The sequence below is a fragment of the Phyllobates terribilis genome, unplaced genomic scaffold (assembly GCF_046119375.1).
Source record: "Phyllobates terribilis strain yellow unplaced genomic scaffold, ASM4611937v1 Scaffold_2__4_contigs__length_985480577, whole genome shotgun sequence".
In the NCBI taxonomy this organism is placed as follows: Eukaryota; Metazoa; Chordata; class Amphibia; order Anura; family Dendrobatidae; genus Phyllobates; species Phyllobates terribilis.
This window is the reverse complement of record NW_027362762.1, coordinates 512,717,088-512,731,321: the sequence shown is the minus strand read 5'-3', so window position 1 is coordinate 512,731,321 and position 14,234 is coordinate 512,717,088. Positions and strand designations below refer to the sequence as shown.

The 14,234-nt window shown below is 45.3% G+C and overlaps 1 protein-coding gene across 1 annotated transcript in view; it reads left to right on the top strand.

Annotated features, from left to right (window-relative positions):
- The first annotated feature begins 969 nt into the window (after positions 1–969).
- OSCP1 (organic solute carrier partner 1) overlaps positions 970–14,234 on the top strand; it is a 36,092-nt gene continuing 22,827 nt past the window's right edge. The window contains exon 1 of the mRNA XM_073665906.1: positions 970–1,292. Within this exon, the coding sequence (XP_073522007.1) occupies positions 1,181–1,292 (112 nt within the window). The 5' untranslated portion in view covers positions 970–1,180. The remainder of the gene's footprint in view (positions 1,293–14,234) is intronic.

Sequence of the window (14,234 nt, the reverse complement as noted above, 5' to 3'; positions counted from 1 at the left end):
AGGGAAGGTCTGAAAATTTACAAATGCTTGCATCTAACCCCATCATGGGTGAGACTGCCGACTAGTCTGCATGTATGGGTGAGACTGCCTGCTAGTCTGCATGTATGGGTGAGACTGCCTGCTAGTCTGCATGTATGGGCGATACTGGCTGTTAGTCTGCATGTATGGGCGAGACTGCCTGCTAGTCTGCATGTATGGGCGAGACTGCCTGCTAGTCTGCATGTATGGGCGAGACTGCCTGCTAGTCTGCATGTATGGGCGAGACTGCCTGCTAGTCTGCATGTATCGGCGAGACTGCCTGCTAGTCTGCATGTATGGGCGAGACTGCCTGCTAGTCTGCATGTATGGGCGATACTGCCTGCTAGTCTGCATGTATGGGCGATACTGGCTGTTAGTCTGCATGTATGGGCGAGACTGCCTGCTAGTCTGCATGTATGGGCGATACTGCCTGCTAGTTGGCATGTATAACAGCATTTGCCATTCCAAACCACTGTAAATAATTGTTACAGAAAGGGGTCCTAAAGTGGTTAAGGGGGTTATCGAATGCTGGCCATATATAGTCTATGAACAGCATGCACCATAGATAGCTCCGGGCCCTCTCTGGAATGAGGCCTGTCAGGAATGGAGAGCAGCCCTGATGATGTAACATAGATGTCCCAGATAGGAATGTCCCTTTATGGCCCAAGCTGACCTGCTGTTAAGGGGTCAATTTTCTGCTACAATACAAGGTCTGGTTCACACACGTTTTTCTATAGTAAAAAAAAAGTCTTTTCCAGCACATGCAAAGTGAATGTCATTTCAGTAATCTCATGCACACGCTGCTATTTCCCCCATGCAGTCTCCAGCCTGTCAGTGCTTTCAGTGATTTTTATCTATTCAAAAGAATAAAAAAAAACGCAGGCAAGAACATGCATATCTACACAGCGATTTTCCTTTCATCGGCGAAGGGAAGCCAACCCCTAAGAGTCGTGGACTTTAGCAAGGCGCCCTGTGATTGGCTGAGCCGGAAACCTAGCAACCGAGTGGCGGCGTCCGAGGCCTGAGCTTCCCGGGAGATCTGACACCTGTGAGGCCGGTGCTCCTGTGTCGTGTGAGGCCGGTGCTCCCGGTGTCCTGTGAGGCCGGTGCTCCCGGTGTCCTGTGGGGCCGGTGCTCCGGGGTCCTGTGAGGCCGCCCCGCCATGTCTCTGCGCACGCTGCCGCTGCTCTTCATCAACCTCGGGGGGGAGATGCTGTATATCCTGGACCAGCGGCTCCGGGCCCAGAACATCCCTCCAGATAAGGCCAAGAAGGGTGAGTGCCGCCCTGCTGGAAGTCTGGGCTCACACTGATCAGTGGTGGCTAATGCCCTGTGGATGTGCCACCATTGTGGTTCCACAGTTCCTAGGGGCCAAGTTACAATGTGTGGTCACAGCGACTAGATAGGATTGTGATCTGTAGAAGTTGTCATCCGGCTGCAGGCTAAGGTCATGTTCACATTACCACGCTTTGCACGGATTTGGGTGCTGGTTACTCTCCGAAATCCACATCAAATCCACACTCAGCCCCTCACAACCCACACAGATTACTGTCTGCGCCGCTATCGGGAGAGTAAGGGGATGACAATGGGGCTAATCCTTCTGGGGGTCCGCAGCCGGAATCTGAGCCACAGCTGCCAAAAGTGGGCAAAGCCTTGGCTTGTGAACATCCCCCCCAGCTATAGGCTGACTGCAACTCTCACCAGGCCTGACAGTAACGTGCTGCTGGGGCATGCTGGGGGTAGTCGTAATGGAGAGCCAGAAGTTGGGGATCACAAGTGTATGCTGCCAGCTTGTAGTGTGCTGTCTGCCCTATCGCCGCGCCACCTGCCCTATCGCCGCGCCACCTGCCCTATCGCCGCGCCACCTGCCCTATCGCCGCGCCACCTGCCCTATCGCCGCGCCACCTGCCCTATCGCCGCGCCATCTGCCCTATCGCCGCGCAGTTGTAGCCAGTCAGAACTACCTTGTAGAGTTGTTGGTGTATGGTCCACACTGTGGGCCCTGATATCTGCTCATCTTGTAGCCCTCCATCATCGGCCAGCGCTGCCGCCCCCACATTGCCTCTACAGAATGAAGGTTACAAAACTCCTGCCTCTAGCATCAGTGGGGAATACCCTCTGTAAGGAATGATAAGGGGCAGACTGGAGAGCCCACTTATCCCACCAAGAGGGCTCCCAAACGTGCCAATGAAAGGCCCAGTAATATTGCCAGTGTGCTTCCAGATAAACCTGAATACACCGGTTGGGTTTCCGGCATCAATCTGCTGCTGTGCAGCATCTGCGAGATAAGTGGAGAACGCTGTGGACCTAAAACGGAACCTGTCAGGAGATTTTTACATATGAAGGTAGTGGCATGGGCGTGTAGTCACTTGTCCAGCAATAAAAGTGATCCTTTTTTATATAAATCTGATGTATCTGTCATGAAAAATCTAGCGTATAAGCAGTATGTAAATCAGCCACTAAGTGCACTGGAGGCGTGTCAGTGCACTTGGACAACTTCTTCCAGGTACAATGACACGCCCCCGAGGCGCTTCCAGACTAATTTGCATATAGCTTTTTCTACATCAGATCTCTATAAAAAAAGGCACACACATTGAAGAAAGCAACGTAAAGCTTTAGAAGCAGCAGGTCCTTAGGAAGGCGGAGAGGTTCTGTGTCTAGAATTCCGAACATCTTCACAGCACTTACTAGTACCTGGCTTTAAGAAATGCCTAAGGGGTTCAGGCTCAGCCAAGGTCTGGTATTCAGGACATTAGGTGTACACTTTTTATATTTGTTGGGTTGTCAAAATAATTTTGTGCTTTTTTTTGTGACCAATGCAGGTTTTGTAAGGGTTCACTGCCATTGTATGATTACACAACACATTTTCCGCTGCGGCTCTTTATACAGAAAATCTAGAGAAGTAGCAGCGTTGTGAGATTTCATAAGACATCATTCACACGTGGCAGGGAAAATCTATAAAGCGACCTGCGCTGTAGACCTGAAACACACAGGGTGTTATTTCTGCTGCCAACGTCGCCTCGGACATCACCCTTTATAATACAAATCCACAACAAAATCTGCTGCTTTGCTCATATTGCAACAGAACAGTAATGTTTATATTTTGCTCTATTTCTTCTTAGATTTTTAGTTTCAAAAAGTATATATAAAAAAACTTTTATTGTAATTATTTGTTTTCTGCTACTTGTACTCCATTCACCTTAAATAGAGTATTCAAGTTTGTCATTATTTTTTCTTACATGCCCAATTTAGACTAGACGGGTCTGGGTGGTGGAGTTTGGGGTGTGTTATATGTATTTATTTATTTTTTTGCAGTCTGTCCCTTCCAGAATCAGGAAAGGCGATTGGAGCGCTTTATAAATAAAATATAGAAGTTAAATATTATTATATGAGGGGCAGGGAACTTAGATTAGTACAGACTCCAGCGTTTTTGTATTTTTATTTCAGTGCTGGAGTGGTGCTACAAATCTAAGGCAATTAAGTGGCGCTGGAGATGGCCATAGTATAAGCAACCAGTTTCAGTAGAATAGGCTGATATTGGCTTCTGTATAGGGAACTTGACTCGTCCCCAAATTCTGTCATCAGGGATTGGAAATGTTCGATTTTAAACATGTGCCCAAAGTGAGAAGTGAAGGGAGCCGGATAGAGGTAATGTCCTTTCTTTGGCGCTGCCTGGTGGCATCAACAGAGGTCTGCACAAACTTCCTGTCCTGGGAGGTTTACTATAGATAAATGGAAGGTCATGCACTTGGGTAGAGGAAAAAAATGTGTAATTCTGTAATAAATGGTAATACACTGGGTAGAACGCTCACAGAAAAAGGCTTGGATGGATGGCAAACTCGCCTTTAGTGACCAGTGTCAGGCAGCTGCTGCCAAGGCTAATAAAATAATAGGATGCATTAAAAGAAGCATAGATACTCATGATGAGAATATAGTTTTGCCTCTATACAAGTCACTAGTATGGCCATGCTTAGAATACTGTGTACAATTTTGGGCTCCAGTGTATAAGAAGGACATATCTGAGCTAGAGCGGGCGCAGAGAAGAGCTACCAAGGTTATTGAAGAGTAATAAGACCTTTATAACTTCATTAAATGCTTTAGTAATATTATAATATAATATTTCAAGAATATTAGTGGTTGTCGAGGTGCTGAAACCCTCACTGATCTCTTAAAACTCTCCAGCACCCCCCTTCCCGAGAGGTGCACATCTATTAATAGAACAGTGAAAAAAATAAATATAAATTCTCTGTCTCTCTCTCTGTGTCTCTCTCTCTCTCGCTCTGTCTGTCTCTGTTTCTCTCTCTCGCACTCTCTCTCTCTTTCTCTCTCTTTCTCTCTCTCTCGCACTCTCTTTCTCTCTCTTTCTCTCTCTCTCTCTTTCTCTCTCTCTTTCTCTCTCTCTTTCTCTCTCTCTTTCTCTCTCTCTTTCTCTCTCTCTTTCTCTCTCTCTCTTTCTCTCTCTCTCTTTCTCTCTCTCTCTTTCTCTCTCTCTTTCTCTCTCTCTTTTTCTCTCTCTCTTTCTCTCTCTTCTCTTTCTCTCTCTTCTCTTTCTCTCTCTTCTCTTTCTCTCTCTTCTCTTTCTCTCTCTTCTCTTTCTCTCTCTTCTCTTTCTCTCTCTTCTCTTTCTCTCTCTTCTCTTTCTCTCTCTTCTCTTTCTCTCTCTTCTCTTTCTCTCTTCTCTTTCTCTCTTCTCTCTCTCTATTTCTCTTCTCTTTTCTCCTCTCTCTTCTCTTTTCTCCTCTCTCTTCTCTTTTCTCCTCTCTCTTCTCTTTTCTCCTCTCTCTTCTCTTTTCTCCTCTCTCTTCTCTTTTCTCCTCTCTCTTCTCTTTTCTCCTCTCTCTTCTCTTTTCTCCTCTCTCTTCTCTTTTCTTCTCTCTCTTCTCTTTTCTCCTCTCTCTTCTCTTTTCTCCTCTCTCTTCTCTTTTCTCCTCTCTCTTCTCTTTTCTCCTCTCTCTTCTCTTTTCTCCTCTCTCTTCTCTTTTCTCCTCTCTCTTCTCTTTTCTCCTCTCTCTTCTCTTTTCTCCTCTCTCTTCTCTTTCTCTCTCTCTTCTCTCTCTTCTCTTTCTCTCTTTCTCTTTCTCTCTTTCTCTCTCTCTCTCTCTCTTTCTCTCTCTCTCTCTTCTCTTTCTCTCTCTCTCTCTTCTCTTTCTCTCTCTCTCTCTTCTCTTTCTCTCTCTGTCTCTGAAATTCTCCCGAGAGGTGCACATCTATTAAAAGAACAGTGAAAAAAATAAATATAAATTCTCTCTCTCTCCACTCAATACTTGGTCGAGGCTCCTTTTGCATCAATGCGGCGTGGCATGGAGGCGATCAGCCTGTGGCACTGCTGATGTGATATGGAAGCCCAGGTTGCTTTGACAGCAGCCTTTAGGTCGTCTACATCATAGGAGACCATGATTTACGTTATATAGCACTGCTGTGTATAGTACAAGTGATCAGACGATCGCAGCTTCAAGTCCCCTAAGAGGACTAACAAATACAGTACAAAGTGAAAAAAAGGTTTTAAAAATGAAATAAAGAAAAAATATATAAAAGTTCAAATCATCCCATTTTTTAAAAATAGTCATTAATAAAAATATACATATTTACTATTGCTGTGTTCATAAAACTTTGATCTATCAAAATATAAAATAAATTAATCTGATCCGAAAACGGTGTTACAAGAAAAAAATTGAAACTCCAGAATTATTATTTTTTGGACTCCGCAACATTGCAATAAAAGGCGATGAAAACATTGTATCTACCCCAAAATGGATTCAGTAAAAACCTCAGCTCAGGGCGCAAAAAAAAGCCATCACACAGCCCCAGATCCTGAAAAATTAAAACATTACGAGTCTCGGAAAATGGCTCCACAAGCATAAGATTTTTTTTATTCTTATAACCTTATCAACAGTGTCAGGCTTGGGTGCCAAGGGCCCATCAGTAACCAACTCCAGGGCCCCACTTTTCAACTACATGCAAATATGACTTTATCCTCAGTCACAAACTTATATAACAATGATCTGGGTAGATTATTATATGAATAAGATGCTGCCTTTGTCTGTACATAGTGATTCAAGTATATAGTGCCAAGTACTTCTCATATAAGAGGGGCCCACCGGAGGATTCTCCTGTGGGCCAGTCCAAGCCTGCTTATCCCACAGTGCAGGGCTGTGACTGTGTGATTGAAGCCTCTCAGTAACCAATCAGCACTGTGTTACAATCATGGAGAGTGCTAATTGGGTAATGCAGAGTCTCTGCCTCTGATGGGGGTCTGTAATAACCAATGAGTTCTCAGTTTTGCATTGAAGCACAGCACTGATTGGTTACTGAGGAGCACAGTAGCTGCCGTCCCCCAGCGTTCTTCAGGCATTTCCCGTTTTTGCAATCAGCTGGTTCTGGTCAGTATTGCCCAGGCCACAACCAGGGGCAGTGCAGGCCACATGCGGGCCATGGGTTGTGCACCCCTGCTGTAAAGGGAATCTGTCAGCAGGATTTCACCCCCAAACTATTCATATGTGCCTGAAACTCTTTCAAAGACAAGTCCAAGAGTACCTTTACATGGCCGGTCAATTCCTCAATTACTGAGATATTAGTCTATGGGCGATGGATTCAAAACACAATGTAAAAAGATGTATTGTGATAGAGTTTTAAAGGGGTTTTCCTACGAACAAAAGTTCATTTTAATCAATATATCTTGGAATAATAATAAGTTCTACAATAGGGTGTGTTTAAATAAAACGTTCCTGTGCTGACATGATCAGACCATGTTCCTGCACTGTCAAACACAACCATTACACAGGGGCACATTTATAGGATTATCTCAGCACAGGAACATTTTATTTAAACATCCAATTGTGGAAGTTATTATTATTCCAAGATCTATTGATTAAAATGAACTTTTGTTCGTGGGAAATCCCCTGTAACCATTTTCCCTTTTTGGCAAAGAAATGCCAAAAATGCAAATTGTACCTAACCAATTGATACAAACATAAACCCTAGATTCACTTGAGCAGCCCTTTTAGACAGAAACTTGATTGGTCTTTTACTGACAAGTTTGATAACCTATGTGTCTTTATTCACAGATGAGTATAGCTATATAAAGCCTCCTGTCTCCATATTTTGATCTGCCATTTTCTTTTCTCTGACCCTACCTCCGCGTAGATGACTGGACAGATGAGGAAAGACAACGAGGTATGGGGTGCTGTAGACAAGATGGCTCCTCTTCTATTGCCCGCCATTGGCCTATCGCTTCTGCCTGTTGCGCTAATTGTTTTGCCTTTGAACACTTGCAATTCCACTTCCAATACAAACTAGCGTTTGTATTAGTAAGTATTGTAGAATTAGATGTTCCTTCCTTTCTGGGCCTGTGGATATAGCACAGTGGTAGAGTTTTGAAGAGTTTCCTATCACTGATCTCATATCTATTGGATTTATTTCTCATCAGTGGGGATTTGGAACTAGGAAGGCGGAACAATGTTATGATCCCCCACCGGCTAAACAAGCTTTGCCACTTTACAGGGTAATTTAGCTTTTTGCTAATCTGTTTCCAATGTGAACTTTTCTTACTCAGATGGTACCATGTCCAACACTAAAATGATGGCATTGAGTCTCAATTGGTGTTTGGTAACAGTTTATGGTAAATGCACATTGTGTGTATTGGGTGCAGATTTTTTTTGTGCAGATTTGCGTGCGGAAAAAACACAGTGTGAGGCCTCCTTCACATGTCCTGGTGATTCATGTACAGGGAAAACCAGTACTGGTGAGATCCGTAGTCCGTGTCTGTGTACCATCCATACCTACGTATGTGACATCCGTGTATCCGTTTGCTGTCTGTGTGCCATCCATGTGACACGTACCAGCGATTGGGAAAATGAGTACAGTTCGCGCTGATCCCAGGCGCTGGCTGCGCGACCAGGACACAATGATGGTAGTTGTATTCAGCACCCGCTGCGTACATCCTGTGTAAAATTAAGAACTACATTAAAAAAAAATGGCGTGGGCTCCCGCCGATTATTCATAACCAGCAGAGAGAGAGCCACCTGCTGGTAGCTGATATTACTAGCTAGGGAAAGGGGTCAATAATCAAAAAATTTCCCTGGCTATTAATAACAGCTCTCAGCTGTTTGATTAGCGTTTACTGCCTACATTACAGGGAAACCCCAGAAAAAAATTTATGTAGGGTCCCCCTATAAATACTTACCAGCAAAGGCTAAATAAACAGCTGTGGGCTGATATTAATAGCCAGGGAAGGGGCCATGGATATTGGTTCCCTCCGAGGCTAATAACATCAGCCCTCAGCGGCCCCAGAAATGTAATCTAGCCAGTAAACGCTAATCAAACAGCTGAGAGCTGTTATTAATAGCCAGGGAAAATTTTTGGCTAATGGCCCCTTTCCCTGGCTAGTAATATCAGCCCCCAGCGAGCGGCTTTCCCTCTGCTGGTTATAAATAACCGGCAGGAGTCCATGCCATTTTTTTATTTAATTCTTAATTTTACACAGGATGTACACAGCCGGTGCTGAATACAACCCCCATCATTGCCTCCTGGTCGTGCTGATCTCAGCACAAGGAAGGGACAATGATGAGAGCTGCCTTCAGCAGCTGGCATCCGGGATCAGCGCGAACTGATTTTCCCAGGCGCCGGTACGTGTCATGCTGATGACACTGATGTCATCCTCGTGTCACCAGGGTGCACGTGTGCGGCACGCATTTTGTCCATGCTGAGCAAAAAAACCTGACATGTCTGCGGGTTTTTCACACGGACGCACGGTCCGTGTGAAAAACCTGACATGTGCGCACACCCATTGAATACAATAGGTATGCGTATGTCCGTATTTGTGGTCCTTAAAAAACTGCATACAGACATAACGGATGTGTGAAGGGGGCCTAATATAGTACCAGCTGAGTACGTTGAAAAAATTATCAGAACATAATTTGACCTGCATGTAACACACTCGGATTGTAATGCGGAAATGCTGCATATGAATTTGCAGCAGAAGCTTTGTATCAAAACGACAATGTGTGCAGCCGGCCTTAGGCAGTGAAAGGGTGGCGAGATTAAGTTTGTGATAAAAACTGGTGTTTGTATTGTGTAAAGTTATTCTCCAGGAATCAAACAATATAAAGAGAGAAAATTTCATGAATACATTTTTAAATATCTTTAATCTTTTTAATTAGCAAATCACATTTATTTTGTCTTGGGAACTAATAACTATAGTACATCACAATAGCCGTTGCCTTGTTACACTGACAGAAATCTGTCCTGGAATAGTAATAGTACTGGTACCTGTGAGCATGTGCAGTAGAAGCTCCGCCCCCTCCCTTTTTGTGAATTAAGATATGCTCCCAGTGGATATTCTGATCTCATACTGGAGATACCAGGAGTGCTGAGGTAAGAACAGGCTGCTAATACTGCTTTTCCCCCTGTTTATCTGATCTAATACTGGAGATACCAGGCGAGCTGACCTGAGGTAAGTAGAGACAGCTATTACTACTGTCTACCCTGTCAATTTGATCTAATACTAGAGATACCAGGAGTGCCAAGGTAAGAAGAGGCTGCTCACACTGCTGTCCACCCTGCCTGTCCAGCCTAATACTGGAGATACCAGGGGTACTGAGGTAAGAGACTGCTTACACCACTGTACACCCTGTCTTTCTGACATATTACTGGAGTTATGATGAGTGTTGAGGTAAGAAGAGACCGCTCACGCTGCTGTCAAAATTGGGGAAATAGCAAAGAATCCAACACCAAACATCAAACTCAGCCCGAATGTCCTGTTATTTCTGGACATGTTTTTCCACCAGACAATCGAGATTAGCACCAAAATACAGTCAATCCAAAGTTTGCCAAAAAGAAAGGTGGCACTCACCGTCCCTTGACAGATCCTTTATTTCACAACAGTTAAAACATATATGCAGGAGTAGTTTTTTTGGACACATGGTGGACGAAGGACGTTTTGCGCCTTCCTGCACTTCAACGGGTCCTAGAATTACGCTTCTGTCAACCCTTGTCTATCTGACCTAATACTGGAGGTACCAGGGGTTCCGAGGTAAGAAGTGGCTGCTGACAGTGCTGTCCTCCCAGTCTTTCTGACATAATAATGAAGATATCAGAAGTACTGAGGCAAGAAGAGGCTGCTCACACTGCTGTCCACTCTGTTTTTCTTATCTAATACTGGAGATACCAGGAGTGCTGAAGTAAGAAGAGGCTGGTCATGCTGCTATCCACCATGTCTTTCTGATCTAATACTGAAAATACTAGTAGTACAGAGGTAAGAAGGCGCTGCTCACACTGATGACCACCCTGTCATTATGATCTAATACTGGAGATACCAGAGGTGCTGAGGTAAGAAAAGGCCATTCACACTGCTGTCCACCCTGTCATTCTGACGTAATACTAGAGATACCAGAGGTGCTGAGGTAAGAAAAGGCCATTCACACTGCTGTCCACCCTGTCATTCTGACGTAATACTGGAGATACCAGAGGTGCTGAGGTAAGAAGAGGCTGTTCACACTGCTGTCCACCCTGTCATTCTGACGTAATACTAGAGATACCAGAGGTGCTGAGGTAAGAAAAGGCCATTCACACTGCTGTCCACCCTGTCATTCTGACGTAATACTAGAGATACCAGAGGTGCTGAGGTAAGAAAAGGCCGTTCACTCTGCTGTCCACCCTGTCATTCTGACGTAATACTAGAGATACCAGAGGTGCTGAGGTAAGAAAAGGCCGTTCACACTGCTGTCCACCCTGTCATTCTGACGTAATACTAGAGATACCAGAGGTGCTGAGGTAAGAAAAGGCCGTTCACTCTGCTGTCCACCCTGTCATTCTGACGTAATACTGGAGATACCAGGAGTGCTGAGTTAAGACGAGGTTGCTCACTTTTCTGAGGTAAGAAGCTGCTCACAATAATATATATACCCTGTGTTTCTGAATCCTGAGCTGCTGCTATGACCTGGAGATACCTTTACAGTAATTCATATAGGTTATCTCCAGGCCACAGCAGTGGAGCTGCCTATTGGACCTGCTCAGGTACCTATCCTATTAACATTCTGTCAATGTCTGTAGCTTTGTCAGTGTTAATAGACAACAGCATTTAATTTTCTATATTTTTCTTATACAAAGTGAATGGGATTCACTAATTAAAAGGCAGCAGAAAACAGGACCTGGCTTCTCCATTTCAGCCATTCACATGTTTCTCTGAAACACTCCGGTGTTAATGAGAAAATATAGTTTAAAGATCTGACCAGGGACCACAGCCAAAGATGAGACTAGTCCAGCGCCGCTGCCTGCCGGCTTCTCCTGGTGCCATTGTAGGTGATTGACAGGTCTCTCCCCCTTTTAAGCTGGTCATATATATTAGATAAAAGTCTTTGTGAACCTGCTGGCATCTGCAGTATCGGCTATCTAAAGATGCCCCCATCTCTCCCTCCCTTCATGATCTTTTATTCATTTAGGAGATAAGGCAATGCCATAGCGCACAGCAGAGTTGTAAGTGTGCAATGGCTCTAGGATATCGGAATTAAAATTATCGGGTACCATGATCGTAGAAACAAGTATGTAAACATGAAACTTGACACAGCAGAGCTAAGAGGGTAAAAGAGACAGAAGTAGCTGAACTGAGCATAATAGAAGTAGCTGTTTGCTGGATTTCAATCAAGCGTATCTGAGAAGAGTTGATGATCTGCTATGAAGATACCTGAGATGAAGAGTTTAATAAATAATTTACCCAGCTGTAGCACCAAGATTAACTGGAGTAAAAAAGAAGTAGTAGCTGGTAGTAGGATTGCAGTCAGCAGCAGCTGGGAAGATATTTAGGCACCTGACTGGAACAGAGTGAAGTGGAATATGGAGCTGTCTCCTGGAAACGAATGTGCTGGCAGGGGCTCTACCTCCTGAATACTCAGGCAGCAGTAACTGCCTGAGTAGCTGCCCAGCTGATACTTTTGCATGTGCCTGGATTCCTTTCTCTGTGGCTTTTTAACCTATGATTTCTATAAATTGCCACAGCATTTGAGAATTGAACATTGTAATTTACAATGAGGGACCATATCGGGAATTAATGCTGTTTTGACAACGGATGACAGGTTCCCTTATAAAGCACATAGAGCGCCATGTATCAAACTGTTATCACAAGAAAAGTGTCCTTGTTTCTGACAACAACCAATCGTAGTTCAGCATTCATTTTTAAAAGTGCTTCATTTGACTAAAATGTGAACTGGACACATGATGTAATAGTGGATGCATAGCGGAATAAAACATAGATTATTTATTTTTTTATTTCGCCCCTCTGTTCCAGAGATATTGGCATTCAAAGTATTTGGCACCTAATGAGTTAACTTTTCCTTTTCTTAACCAAGTGGGTGTTATCAGATAGCAACTCCAACAAAGAGAAGTACACTCCCACAGTGAAAACACCCACTTGGATTTAACAAAAGTTAACTCATTAGGTGCCAAACACATTTTATTCTACTATGCAGCCACTGTTGAAAAATTAGGTGAAAGGTCCTTTTTAAATAATTAAAGGCTGTAAATCTGTGCTTACGAAACCTTCTCTATGGACAAGACAAGTGTATGGCACATGTATTCTGCTGATTCCATCTCTGGCATAGAACATTCTGTATGGACAAGTCACATGTAAATAAGCTCTTGGATATGGCAATGTGCTTGGCTATTTGAAGAGGGACACTATTAGTCTGGCTTTGTAGGGGTGTATAGCACACATGTCAAACTCTGGCACGTCTGCCCACACGGTGATTATATTTGGCCCACAAAGCCGGCACCGCCCACCCCACCCCCCCATTATACTGTATGGAGGACTATTTGGTGCCTATAATACTGTATGTAGGACTATGTGGGGCCCATTATACTGTATGGAGGACTGTAGCGTTGGCATCTCTGCCTCCTGCCGGGCCGAGACGCCGATCCCCCTGGTCCGGCATCCTCCGGCTCCCCTGCTGCATCTGCCCGGGATGCGCGCACCATGCACAGTTCCCCGGGCACTGTACTTGGGGCGCGTGCGCTCCTTCCCTCTTAAAGGGGCCATGCGCGCCGTCCTAAAGAGTCCAAGGCCAATGGCCAGAGGACTGCCCTTATATAAGGCACCTCCTCCAAAATGGAGGTGCCTGTGCAAGGTTGTTTGTATGCTAACACTCTCTCCAGCCCTCAGGTTCTAGTGCCCACCAGCCTGTCTTTGCCTCCGACCGGGTCAAAGTGGCATTCATCATGTCTCATCTCACCGGAGAGACGTTGGCGTGGCGGGAGGGGATCCTCTGGTGTCCAACCTCCAGGCTTTCCTCGCAGCTTTCCGGAAGGTGTTCGATGAGCCCAGATGAAAATCTTTGACTGCCTCCTCTCTTCTCCGACTCTGCCAGGGGAGTCTCTCTGTGGGACAGTATGCCGTGCATTTCCGCACCCTCGCATCTGAACTTGCCTGGAACAATGAGGCTCTGGTGTCCACCTTTTGGGAGGGCCTTTCCGGACGGATCAAGGATGAGCTAGCCGGTCATGACGTCTCTGGACGACCTGGTGTCATTAGCTACACAGATCGACTTCTGTTTTCAGGAGCATTCTAAGGAGGCGACCCGTGAGAGAAGACCCCTGCACCTCGCACCAACCTTCCAAAGGCCAGTCTCACAACCAGCATCCCCTCCGGTGTCTTCTCCAGAATCTATGCAAATAGACCAAGTTAAGATGGTCAAGTCTCGCCAGGAGGCCCGCCGCGCCGAGGGGAGTTGCTTCTACTGTGGCAGTATAGAGCATCTAATCCGCTCCTGTCCCCGTGAGACCGGGAAACTCCAGTGTCTAGGACCTCTCGGAGAGGTCATCCTAGGCAAAAGTTCTTCTTCGCCCTTGACTCTGTCCATTTCGGGTACCAGTGATAAGACCCGCTTCTTTGAGATTGCCTATCTGGATTCCGGAGCCGCTGGGAACCTCACTCAACAGGCCGTTGTGGAGCGACATCAGATTCCTACCATACGTCTGGCTGATCCTTTAGCGGTTTCCTCTGTGGATGGAAAGCTTCTCTCTGAGACCATCTTGTTTGTCACTGAGCCTGTAACTTTTCAGGTGGGAATGCTACATTCGGAGAAGATCTCCTTTTACGTGGTGTCCGGTCTCTCTCATCCCCTCTTGCTTGGCCTGCCTTGGTTACAGAGACATGAGCCCGTCCTGAATTGGAGCTTGGATGAGGTGCTCCTTTGGGGTCAGGAATGTCATAAGCCCTGTCTGGTTCC